This window comes from Protopterus annectens, chromosome 8.part1, assembly GCF_019279795.1.
Source record: "Protopterus annectens isolate FY-2018-M chromosome 8.part1, PAN1.0, whole genome shotgun sequence".
Taxonomy (NCBI): Eukaryota; Metazoa; Chordata; order Ceratodontiformes; family Protopteridae; genus Protopterus; species Protopterus annectens.
Window position 1 is genome coordinate 484,983,587 of NC_056742.1, and position 13,866 is coordinate 484,997,452.

The following is a 13,866-nucleotide window of genomic DNA, read 5'->3' on the forward strand; positions in this document are numbered from 1 at the left end:
AGAGGGATCCGGAGTAGCTGAGCAACCCACAGCTACGGAGGGTGTCTTCAGACCTACTCAGTTAAGCATTAAACCCACAGCTAAGTCTAAGCCTTCTTTAAAGTCAAAGAAACAAATACAGCATTCTCCAGGGCAGGCCTCCATGCCTAAGAAACAAATGCTCAAAATGGCCGAAGATCTAATCACTCTGATTAGGGGGTCCCATCCCCCTCATGATAAAAGGCCTAGACGGGATGCAGACTATGACTCATCCGACCAGGTGTCCATCTCTTCTGATTCATCCTCAAGCCTAGGATACTCCTTACCCCCCTTATGAGGATTCTGATGCTGAGGAATCTATTCCATCAGCCTCACCGCCTGAGGACTACTCCTTTGGGGAAACCCTACATACCATGAGGGAGCATTTCCACTGGGAAGGCCAGGATTATTCAGAATCCAAGAAAAGGCTCAGAGACTTCTTTTATTACCTCAACACAGACCCCTTGCTATTCCGCCAGTGTTAGATATTGTGGATGATGTGTATACTGAATCAAGCTTAAATCCTGATTCCTTACCTCCAGCTCCTGTTAAACCTGACAGATACTACAGAGTCCCTGACTCACATAAATTTTTGTATAAAAGCCCTGTAGCTGACCCAGAAACTATTTCTCAGGGACCCAAAGGAGTTAAGGCCTCATCAGCCAAGAATCCAGTCCCCTTTGACAGAGACTCCAGAGCATTAGACAGATGGGAAAAGAAAGTATAAACATCTGCAACTTTAGCAATGAGAGCCTTAAATTGCCAGTTTCACATGCTAACATATCAGCAATTTTTACTGTCTCAGTTAAAACAAAAAATGCTTCCAGACTCAGATCCTCCTAATTTTAAAGAAATGCAGGATTTATTGCATGTAGCTGAACAAGTGGGAAAGCATACTTTGCAGTGTGGTTTTGATTCTCTAGAGTCCTCCTGCAGAGCACCAGTTACAGGCTCTGTCTTTAGAAGACATGCTTGGTTAAAAGAACATACGTTACCAGATCATGTTAAAGCAAAATTATTGGATGCACCTTTACAGCAGGATGTGTTTGGAGTTAAGGCAGAAGAGGTATTAAAGAAAATGGAGGATAAGGCAAAATCTATGCAAATGGTGAAGGATTTCTTACAGGTTCAGCCTCCTAGATTTATCAGAAACTGGCCAACTAAGAACTGGTCCTTTCCAATTACAGACAGACCTCAAAGGGGAAGATACAGACGTCCAAGAGTTAGAGGTCAAACACAAGGTACTTGCAGGCCTCGACAATGGGTTGCATCAGGCCAGAAAGAAGGGGAAGACAGGTCCCAACCATATAAAAAACAGCTCCAATGACTTCCCACTACAGCTGCCAAACAAATCATTCTTGGCACCCCCCTTAGGAGGAAAACTGGCACTCTTCCACCACAATTGGCAAATGATCACCAAAGACAAATGGGTTCTCAACATTGTATTTCAAGGTTACAGGTTCCACTTTCACACTCTGCCAAGGTTAAAAGGAATGCCAAACCTGCCACCAAATCAATGGGCAGAGGCTCAAAAACAAATTACAGCACTCATGGCTATGAGAGCTATTCAAAAGGTACCATCACAGGAACAAGGACAAGGATTTTAAGACTCTTTCTGGTACCCAGAAAGAACAAAGCTTGGAGGCCCATTCTGGATCTTTCATCTCTAAACACTTACCTGGATGTTCCGAAATTCAAAATGTTGACATTACAGCAGCTTCTGCCCATGCTGGGCAAGAAAGCTTGGCTTGTGTCTTTGGACCTCAAAGAGGCATACCTGCATGTCCCTATCAGACAAAACTGCAGAAGGTACCTCAGATTCATAGCGGGTTCAATGCACTACCAATTCTCTGCACTGCCCTTTGGCTTATCTGCTGCACCCAGGGTCTTCACTAAGTGCCTGGCACCAGTAATTGCATTTTGCAGACAGAAAGGAATTCAAATTTATCCGTACCTGGACGACTGCCTGATTCAAGCAGAGTGCAAGGACATTCTTCTAAAGCATCTGGATTTTGTAAAGCCACACTGGATACCACCTTTTCATAAAAGTAGGGTTAGTTCTTAAAGACACCCTGTCCTGGTGGAAAATGAGGAAAGGTTCCACTGCCATTAGTGCTTGTAATTCTGAAACTCTTTGTGCTGATGTTATTGCCAGGAACAGAGCAGTTTTCCAAGAGATATATTTTAATTCTGCTGTGTTGGCTGGCTCAAATGGAGGCAAAGTTAGCTTCTCCAAAACAAAGTTGAGGTCCCAAGTTGGAGTGTGTGCTCTACTTGCCTGGGGTACACAGTAAACGAAAAGAAATCAAAACTAGTGCCCTCACAAGAGATTATATTCCTGGGTGCCAGCTTGAACACAACGGCCCAGATGGCTTATCTCACGCCAGGCAAACAAGGACAACTGACAATACTTTCAATTGATGGTAATGAAGACCCAACTCCCTGCAAGAAAAATTCTGCAGGTCTTGGGTTACGTGGCATCTTGCATACTACTAATTCCATATGCCAGACTGCATATGAGGAAACTACAATGGTACCTAAAAAATGTACGGTCTCAACAATGTCAAAGTTTGGAAACAGTTATACCACTAATCCCTTGCCTTCAACAGGAGTTTCAATGGTGGGCTCAAGCTTGTCACCTCAACAAGGGACGGCCTTTTACACAACCCACTGCCAGGCAAACACTGACAACAGATGCATCGGATTATGCCTGGGGAGCACACATGGCAGGAAAATGTATTCAGGGCAAGTGGCCTGCAGAACAGAGGCATCTTCACATCAATCAAAAAGAGATGCTAGATGTACAAAATGTGCTTATAGCTTTCAAAGACCTGCTGCATCCAGGGCAACTACTACTAAAGACCGACAACACCACAGTTATGTGGTACATAAACAAGCAAGGGGGCACTCACTCCTACCCCCTATGCAGACAAGCTATGACCTTGTGGAACACAGCTATAAACCTTCAAGTTCATCTGCAAGCACAATTCTTGCCAGGAGATAAAAACACACTGGCAGACGACTTAAGCAGAAACATCATGGATCCCCACGAATGGGAGTTGAATCCACAAATATTCAGAATGATAGCACAGAAATGGTGGATCCCGGACATAGATATATTTGCATCCCCAATAAACTGCCAGCTACAAAAATACTGCACAAGGAGTTACCATCCACAAGCATGGAAAGTGGATGCCCTCTCTTTCAGCTGGGAGAACCTACAAGTATACGCTTTCCCACCACTACCTCTCCTGCCAAAGGTACTCATAAAAGCCAGGCAGGAAGAGCTAAAGATGATCCTGATTGCACCAGACTGGCCACACCAGCACTGGTACCCAATCTTAAGGAGCTTAGCACAAGAAACCACCCTGGATTTTGCCTCAAATCCCACATCTGCTGACTCAGCACAACAAACAAATACTACACAGCCAGCTAAAGACCTTAAACCTAGCTGCATGGAAGATTCCTTAGTCAAACAAGCAGTGCCTCTCTCCAAAGCTGTTATGGATGTCATTCTGGAGGCCAGAAGGCCTAGTACCAGGAAAGCCTATTCAGATAAATGGAAGAGATTCTGTGCCTGGAACCAAGTTCACAACCTTGACCCTCTTGTTCCAAACATTCCTCAGATACTACAATACTTAACTGAGATGCTGGACAAGGGACTCTCCTTCTCATCCATCAAGATCCACGTCTCTGCCATCTCTGTTCATTACAACACGGATCCACCAATTTTCTCTACTCCCCTGTTAAAACAGTACCTCAGAAGGGCTAAAAACATAAGACCGCCCCATAGAGCACCTACTCCAACTTGGGACCTCAACTTTGTTTTGGAGAAGCTAACTTTGCCTCCATTTCAGCCAGCCAACACAGCAGAATTAAAATATATCTCTTGGAAAACTGCTCTGCTCCTGGCAATAACATCAGCACAAAGAGTTTCAGAATTACAGGCACTAATGGCAGTGGAACCTTTCCTCATTTTCCACCAGGACAGGGCGTCTTTAAGAACTAACCCTACTTTTATGAAAAGGTGGTATCCAGTGTGGCTCTAAACCAAACTATTCACCTGCCAACTTTTTATCCTAAACCATAGAACAAAGGGGAGAGACTACTGCACTCTTTGGACATTCACAGGCAGTTACGCTTCTACTTGGACAAAACCAAAGCTTTCAGAAAATCTGAGCAATTATTGGTAGCATATGCTGCAGGAGCACAGGGAAAAGCCATTTCAAAACAGACTATTTCAAAATGGATAGGACATTGTATACATTTCTGCTACACATACCATGGAAAACCTGTTCCTAGCAGCATTAGATCTCACTCCACCAGGGCAACAGCCACTTCAACTGCCTACCTCAGTGGAGTACCTACCTACCAAGGATATTTTGGAAGCAGCAACTTGGAGTTCTGCACATATCTTCACCAAGCATTACCATCTGCCTCTATACTCTAAATCCAGAGCTGGCTTCGCCACTGCAGTGCTGCAGGGCCTTATAGCCACCCCTAATGCCTTATAGAACCAGCCACCCTTCCTCAGCTTTGGGATTCTACCCAAGTGTAATGACTGCAGCAGTGTAACACGAACATAGTACAGTTTTGTACCTACCATAAATGTAGATTTTCGAGTGTATACACTGCTGCAGTCCAGGTTACCCTCCCTCCTTCCCCTCTTACTGGGTGGTACGTACCAATGTCTTCTACCCTTACTACCTATGGGGAGTATTTGCTGGTAGCTGTAAGTTGTTTTTTGCTTTTCTTATGTATGTTTTATTAGCAGTTGGCATTGCTTACCTATTTAGGGGCACCTGACATCTGGGGCAAGAAAAACTGAAGAAAATGGCGTCGGCTGCATCTTATATACCCCTGTCGCACTGACGTCAGGGAGGAGGCAACAGCAACCGATGCCGGACCAAGACTTTGGAACTCAGGCCGACTGGGGAATCGCCTGATGGCAGGATAACCCAAGTGTAATGACTGCAGCAGTGTATACACTCGAACATCTACATTTATGGTAGGTACAAAACTGTACTTTTCTTCTGATGCCCAGGATTTGCCCTTATCTACCTATGAGGATTCTGATGCAGAAGACACCATTCCCTCTGCTTCCCCTCCAGAAGAATTCTCTTTTGGTGAAACTTTGCATACACTTAGGGAGCATTTCCGCTGGGAAAGCCAGGATTACTCTGACTCCAAAAAGAGGCTTAGGGAATTCTTACTCCTACCTCAACACAGGCCTTTAGCTATCCCTCCTATACTGGACATTGTAGATGATGCCTTCTTAGAATCTAGCCTGGCCCCAGACACTTTACCTCCGGCTCCCAGGAAACCTGACTGGTATTACAGAGTGCCTGACTCTCACAAGTTGCTCTTTAAGAATCTTACTGCGGACCCAGAGACCATTTCACAGGGACACAAAGGCATTAAGGCTACTACTGCCAAAAACCCTACCCCCTCTGATAGAGATTCCAGGACCCTGGACAGATGTGGTAAGAAGGTATATACTTCTGCTACTTTGGCCATTAGGGCCTTAAACTGCCAGTTTCATATGTTAGAGTATCAGCAGCATGTTATTGGCTTGCTTAAACTGAAAATTATGTTGATTCCTGACTGTGCTGAAAATAAAGAATTATAGGATTTAATGCATTCTGCTGAACAAGTTGGTAAACATACTTTGCAATGTGGTTTTGATTCATTAGAGGTATCTTGCAGGGCTGCTGTCACTGGGTCTGTACTTAGAAGGCATACTTGGCTTAAGGAGCAAACTTTGTCAGACCATGTTAAAGCTAAATTACTGGATGCTCCCTTAAACCATGACCACCTGTTTGGCAACAAAGCAGAAGAAGTACTTAAAAAGATGGTAGGAAAAAGCTAAATCTATGCAAACTGTTAAAGATTTCCAGCAAATACAGCCTCCCAGATTTAGTAGGCACTGGCCTTCTAAGAATTGGTCCTTTCCTGTCTCTTCCAGGCCTTCTCAGTCCAAACCCAGGACCAGCAGACCTCTCAGGCTTCAGTCTCAAGGTACTCACAGGCCTAAGCAGTGGGGGGCTCCCACTTCCAAAGCTGGAAGTAGTAAGACACCCCTCTATGGTAAACTGTCACAATGACTTAACCTTAAACCTCCCAAGCCCTGCTCAACTAACTGTTTCTTTAGGGGGGAAAGATCGTCCTGCATGCAAAAAACTGGGAACTCATTACCCAAGACAAATTGGTTTTAAATATAGTTTCCCAAGGATACAGATTCCACTTCCACTCCTTACCAACCCCAAACGGTTGGCCAGACCTACCCCCAAATCAGTGGGCAAAGGCTCAAAAGCAGGATCTCTCTCTCCTAAGTACCAGGGCTATTCAGCCTGTCCCAGAAGAGGAATGGGGGCAAGGTTTTTACTCAAGACTTTTCCTGGTACCAAGAAAAGACAATTCCTTGCGTCCTATCCTGGACCTGTCTATCCTAAGCACCTTTTTGGTAATCCCAAAATTCAAAATGCTAACTCTTCATCAGCTGCTTCCCATGCTAGGCAAAAATGCCTGGTTGGCAACATTGGATTTGAAGGAAGCTTACCTGCACATTCCAATAAGGGAATCTTGCAGAAAATACCTATGCTTCAGAGCAGGCTACATGCACTTTCAGTTCTGTGCACTACTGCGCCCAAGGTATTCGCAAAGTGCCTAGCTCCAGTCATTGCATTCTGCAGGCAAAGAAATATTCAAATATATCCATACTTGGCCGATTGTATAATTCAGACAGAAGGCCAGGACATATTATTAAATCATCTGGCATTTGTAAAGAAACTACCAACTTCACTGGAGTACACCATAAACGAAAATAAATCACACTTAGTACCCTGCCAACAAATTGTATTACCGGGAGCAAGCCTGAATACAACTTCCCAGGTGGCCTGCCTCGCCAGAAAAACAAGTTTATTTGACAGCCTCCTTCAAATTACTGTCAACAAAGATCCAGCTGTCTGCAAGGAAAGTACTGCAAGCCCTGGGGTTCATGGCCTCTTGCATTCTAATTCCATATGCAAGACTCCATATGAGGAAACTATAATGGTATCTAAAATGCCTATGGTGTCAACATTCTCTGGACCTAGAATCAATGATTCCTATAATTCCTTGTATAAAGACAGAGTTCCTTTGGTGGGCAAAGGCCTGCCACCATAACAAGGGACTGCCATTCACTCTACCCCCTGCCACCCAAACCCTAACAACAGACACATCAGACTGTGCATGGGGGAGCTCACTTGGCAGGGCAGTGCATTCAGGGCAAATGGAACCCGAGTCAAATGCACCTGCATGTCAATCAAAAAGAAATGTTAGCTGTACAGAATTCTCTGACAGCCTTCAAGGACCACATTCTTCCACGACAATTATTGGTAAAGACGGACAACACCACTGTTATGTGGTACATAAACAAGCAGGGGGGAACCCACTCATACCCTCTATACAGACTTGCCATGGCTCTGTGGAACACAGCCTTGAGCTACCAAGTGCACCTACAAGCTCAGTTCCTGCCAGGCAAGCTGAATACACTGGCAGATGACCTAAGCAGAAATGTCATGGACCCACACGAGTGGATGAAACCAAAGATATTCAACATTTTGAGAAACAAATAGGGGAGCCCAGACATAGACCTGTTTGCCTCCCCTCAGAACTACCAGTTGGACAAATTCTGCACAAGGACGCCCCACAGACAAGCTTGGAAAGTAGATGCCCTATCCTTCACCTGGAAAAACCTATCAGTTTATGCCTTTGCCCCTCTGCCTCTCCTCGCCAAAGTTCTACTAAAGATCAAACAGGACAAACCAAGGACAATACTCATTGCACCAGACTGGCCACGCCAACACTTGTACCCCATCTTGCGCAGTGTGTCACTGCTGGAACCATGGCACCTGCCTCAGACCTCTTCCCTGCTGTCCCAGCAGGAGGGCCAGTTTCTGCATCCCCAGCTTCAAAGCCTGAACCTTGCAGCCTGGCTAATTACCCGAGTTCTTCATTACCATCCCTCAGTAAGCAAGTGATGGATGTCATTCTGGAGGCAAGGAGGCCTAGTACTAGAAAATCCTATGATGAAAAGTGAAAAAGATTCTGTTCCTGGATCCAAACTCAGGGGAGATGGGCACAACAGTGCCCAATTTACCGCATATTCTTCAATACGAGATGTTTCACAAGGGCCTTTCCTTCTCTTCCATTAAAATTCATGCCTCAGCCATTTCATCACATTATAATAAAGAGCCGCCCCTCTTCTCTCATCCACTGCTGAAGCAATTCCTCAGAGGGACCAAAAACTTAAGACCACTCAGAGCCCCTACTCCAGCCTGGGACCTTAACTTTATATTGGAAAAGCTCACTCTACCTCCCTTTGAGCCAGCTGCAACTGCAGAGTTGAAATTCCTTTCTTAGAAAACAGCCTTCCTTCTAGCCATAACATCAGCACAAAGGGTTGTCTGAATTACAGGCCCTCATGGCAGTGGAGCCTTTCATCATCTTTCATGCGGACAGGGTGTCCCTCAGGACCAATCCTTCCTTTATGCCCATGGTGGTATCCAGTGTGGCCCTTAATCAGTCCATTCATTTGCCAACCTCTTCTCTAATACTGTTGGAAAAGCCTGGAATCTCCTCCCTAATGAACTTTCCTCACTTCCCTCGCTATCACTCTTCAAAAATAAATTGAAAGTGTTCCTCAGAACACACTGGTTATGCCCCTGTACTAACCCTGACTAGATATGTGTCTCTTCATACTTTGCTCTACCTACCCTTTCTACTCATAAACTGATTCCTTCCTTTTGATCTCAGTTCTATCTACCTCATGAACACCACATAGTGTACCACTATGCTATATAATGCCTGCACTCAGCACTGATGAATTTTACTGTGTTAACCTTTAATATGCATTGTAATTATGATTTTTTGTTTAATGTTACCTATTTGTTATGTTTTTTTTTTTCATTGTTCTGTCTTGGAGCTGATCTCCCCGGGCCTCTACTGAAAATGGACATGTATCCAGTTAAACTAGCCCGGTAAACAAATGTAAAATAAAATAAAATAATAAAATAAATAAATAAAACCTTCTTTTCTAATCCACAGAGCAAAGGGGAGCGAATACTGCACTCCTTGGATGTGCACAGACAACTTAGATTTTACTTGGACAGGACTAAGCCTCTCAGGAAATCTGAACAGCTGCTAGTTGCCTTTGCTGCAGGGGCAGAGGGGAAGGCCATTTCAAAGCAAACCATTTCTAAGTGGATAGGCCATTGCATTAATTTCTGCTATAAGCACCATGGAAAACCTACCCCGCAGGGGTATTCCACCAGGGATGCATCTACTTCTATAACCTTTCTCAGAGGTGTTCCTACCAGGAACATCCTAGAAGCTGCTACCTGGAGTTCTGTACATACCTTCACCAAGCATTACCACTTGCCAATTATTTTCTAAATCCAGAGCTGGTTTTGCTACTGCAGTCTTGCAGTGTCTAATAGCTGGTCCTAATACTCTCTAACTGCCTCCTCCCTTCCTTAGCTTTGGGAATCTACCCAAATGTAATGACTGCAACAGTGAAACACGAAGAACATAGTACAGTTGTGTACACTTACTATAAATGTAGATGTTCGAGTGTATTCACTGTTGCAGTCCTGATTTCCCTCCCTCCAGCCCCTTGACTTCTATTGGCTATACCTTTCTTCTTTTTTTACTGTATTTAAGCTTTTGGTGTATTTTCTTTTTGTTGGAGGTGTAACCTTGTATGTAATTGCTTCCCATTAAGGGGGCACCTGACATCTAGGGCAAGAAAATCTGATGTAATGGCATCGGCTGCATGCTATTTATACCCCTGACTACCTGATGTCATGGAAGATGAGACCGCATCCAACTCAGGACCCAAGACTTTGTTAATCAGGCCAACTGAGGGCTACCTGCAAGCAGATAACCCAAATGTAATGACTACAACAGTGAATACACTTGAACATCTACATTTATGGTAAGTGTACACAACTGTACTTTTTGTATGCTTAGGGGTAAGCCCTTCCATTGGTGACTGTGAGGCTGGGCCACTGTATTCTGCTGTCATTGCTAATGCTTGTGGCTCTGCCAAGTGTGACCACTTTGGGCTATTGCCAAACTATCCTGTCAGTTGTGCTGCATGCCATGCCTTCCTTTCACGAGAAGGTGCTGACATTGCTTCTAGCATAATTGCCTTCCCTCTTCCAGCATCAACCAGTCATTACTCACTGTCACCACCACCACTGGTTACTGCAGCTCCCAGATTTATCCGAGTTTCATGCAGGGCTTTAATTCTCTGTGGAGTGGTGTTGCACTGTTTGGGGGATATTATCCTATGTGATTGCAATTCATGAGACTAGGAGTTGTCAGTAGAGCATGTGATGAAGCATTCCTTTTACACCAGCTTAACTCTGTGTGACATTTCCATAGGAAAGACTTGTAGCATAATCTGACAAGCTAAAGAAGGTCAGTACAATGGTGCAAGTCACATGAGTGTATTTTACTGTAAGTGGCACTCTCAAAGCTTTACTGTTGGTGTGTATCTTAATCTATGTTTAATGAAAGAAGAAAAATGTCATCTTTTATAAATGTGAACATTTTCTTTTAATGTTTATGAAACAATTTCAAGAAGGTGATCCACACAAATATTTTAAAGTAATATTTTGTTGCCTGCTTGCCTGTGACTGTGTGCTGTAAATTCTTAAAGTATTTTTTCTTGTTTTCCTGTCCTCCCCCAAAAAGTGAGATTGATATTTGGGTCCCTGAACCAGATCACTCAGACGTTCCAGCAAGGTGGTGGGATGCAGACATGGACAAATCTCTCCTTATAGGGGTGTTCAAACATGGTAAGAACAAGAAGTTGCTTGTTGTTGTTGCCATTATGCTTGTTTTCTTTTTTAACTTCATGAAGACCTTTTGTTAATGCAAATGATAATTGTTGTCTGCCATGTGAGCATTGCATTTCTTGCAGCCCGGCAGGTATTCCAAGGCTCTAGTTAGCCATACAAATAGATGGTATTTCAGACTTCGTCCAAGTCTTTTGCTGTTCCTTTTTTATCATTTCCTGACTGTTGCGTGTCACTGTTTTGTGTGTATGTTCTTTACATTTGTGTAAGGAGGGCTTCAAAAAAACACTGCTTTCTTTTTTTCCTTTATCCAGATGACCACATTGCAGCAAACTACAGAATCTTACCTCTTGTATAGGTGACAGCATTGCATGAAACTGCAGATCATTCCCTCTCTTCAGAGTAGCGTTGCTGCTGCTAGCTACAGAGACTTACCTGTCCTTAATTTGGCAGCGCAGCTGCTGGCTGCAGAGGCATGCCTGCCCTTAATTTGCTATTGCAGCTACTGGCTGCAGAGGCTTGCCTGCCCTCAGTTTGGTAGTGTAGCTGCTGGCTGCAGAGACTTGCCTGCCCTCAGTTTGGTAGTGCAGCTGCTGGCTGCAGAGGCTTGCCTGCCCTCAGTTTGGCTGCACTGCTGCTGGCTGCAGAGGCTTGCCTGCCCTCAGTTTGGCAGTGTAGCTGTTTGCTGCAGAGGCTTGCCTGCCCTCAGTTTGGCAGTGTAGCTGTTTGCTGCAGAGGCTTGCCTGTCCTCAGTTTGGCAGTGCTGCTGCTGGCTGGAGAGGCTTGCCTGCACTCATGTATTGTAGCTGTTTGCTGCAGAGGCTTGCCTGTCCTCAGTTTGGCAGCACTGCTGCTGGCTGCAGAGGCTTGCTTGCTCTCAGTTTGGCAGTGCAACTGTTTGCTGCAGAGGCTTGCTTGCCCTCAGTTTGGCAGTGCTGCTGCTGGCTGCAGAGGCTTCCCTCTTACATGTGTGAAAGCATCATTATGGGCATTCCTGCTTCTCTTGGAAATGCACATGATTTGAAATGGCTGGTAAACTGCATATTTAAAAATCATGCAAGCAAGGAGAATACTAGCACATGGCAGATTTACTGTAGATTATTAGGCTGCAATGAGTGCATCAGCTGCATTTAATAACATCTTGGTGAACTACATATTTTGTAATTATTATAAATGCAGTATTTCTTCTAAATCTTGGGAAAAGTGGTTAGCATTTTCTGTGAATGTGTCTGATATCAGAATGACTCTTAACTGTATTGTACAACTTTTTTCACGTTGGCATTACTGTGGGCATCCTGATATTTTCACATAAAATCATTTTGATGAAATATTTATATGCAGCTGACATACATTTTAAAACCCCCAGTTTTGCCTGGTTTACTCAGCAGTTCCTGGTTAATGGTCTGACCTTCCTTCATTTTTGTTTTGTAGGGTATGAGAAGTATAACACCGTCCGTGGAGATCCAGCACTGTGCTTCTTGGAAAGAGTGGGCAAGCCAGATGATAAAGCAGTAGCTGCAGAGCAGAGAGCCAATGAGTATCTAGATGGGTAAGAGCACTTAAAGTAGTTTACATGAGTCATATAATACAGATATGTATAAATAGTGTGATCTTTATATGTGGCGTTGATTTTTAATAATTCAGTAGAATGTTTTGTAACAAGTAATGTAATTGCTGCCATTTTTTTTAGTAATTAAAGCATGGTAACCAAATGCCAATAAATATGTGTTGTTTTTCCCCTTGTAACACACCTGTATTGGATTTTGACAGAGATGGTGAAGACCCAGAATACAAGCCTGCCCCGGCATTCTTTAAAGATGATATTGAGGTATTATCAATTGTTGCATATTTTGTTTGAAAAATAAAATCATTCTTTTAATGAGCTATAAAACCTACTGAGTATTTTTATTGATGTTAGAACATCATTACAAGTTAGTTGCCGAGTTTTTTTTTATTTGTTTTTGTCAATGTTGTATTCGTAGCTTGTATGGTATCATTTGTTTTTAGCATGACTTTGAGAACTTACAGGTTCCGTGTTGATTTAGTGGCTAAGGTTTCTGCCTCACAACAACATTGTCTATGATTCACTCTTGTGTCTGTGTGGGATTTCTGGTTTCCTTCCACCTCTGAAAATCTTGAAAATTCATTGTTATGAAGTTATGGCATTTGGGAGTTTGGGTATGTTTTATGTTTAGCTTTGTATTGGTGGACCAGGTGTTTGCTGGAAAGCAATTATCAAGTCCCATTTTACTTACCTGGTTATCAGATATGGCTGGCCCAGTGTTAAACACAGGACATTCATTTTTGATGCTAGTAGCCTGGCTTGGGAAATTAGCCTGGGCTTTCAGAAGAATTGGCTGAAAAGGTCAAGATGAAACGGTTACCTGTCGCATGTCCTGTCCATAAGACCTCATTCAGTGCACAACCCCCAACGGAGGCTAAGGACTTTGCAAAATGCAGCAACTAGCGTAAAGGGGAGAGTAAAGGGTAAAATTCTAATGCCCTCCATGCAGACCTGCAATGATACAGAGCATAAAGACTATGCATCTCACCTCTCGTAGGGATACCTATAACTTTAGTGAGTCACCACTCAGTGGTGGCTTACATTTGTAATATAGTGTTCCCTTTTTTGACACCTTAGTCCTAATCGTCTGTTTCAATGTCATCCATCCAAGATATCAGAAAATCCATACAGTGAAGTGTCCCATCTAGAAATATTGCTTGATAGCAGTTCAGGAAGTTTAGTGTGGGGGTGGTGGAGTGGGGTTGTAATGTAATCCAGAAGATCACAGTAGTCAAGCTATAAATAGTAACAGTTTGTGTGTGTGTGTATGTGTGTGTGTGTATATGTATATATATATATATATATATATATATATATATATATATATATGTGTGTGTGTGTGTGTGTATATATATATGTAATGTGTGTGTGTGTATATATGTATGTAATGTGTGTGTGTGTGTGTGTGTGTGTGTATGTATGTATGTAATGTGTGTGTAT

General features: G+C 43.4%; 1 protein-coding gene across 1 annotated transcript in view; it reads left to right on the forward strand.

Moving 5' to 3' along the window:
* CHD9 (chromodomain helicase DNA binding protein 9) overlaps positions 1-13,866 on the forward strand; it is a 2,842,495-nt gene that overhangs the window by 2,098,599 nt on the left and 730,030 nt on the right. The window contains exons 25-27 of the mRNA XM_044082017.1: positions 10,759-10,862; positions 12,294-12,411; positions 12,633-12,690. Coding sequence (XP_043937952.1) covers positions 10,759-10,862; positions 12,294-12,411; positions 12,633-12,690 — 280 coding nt within the window. The remainder of the gene's footprint in view (positions 1-10,758; positions 10,863-12,293; positions 12,412-12,632; positions 12,691-13,866) is intronic.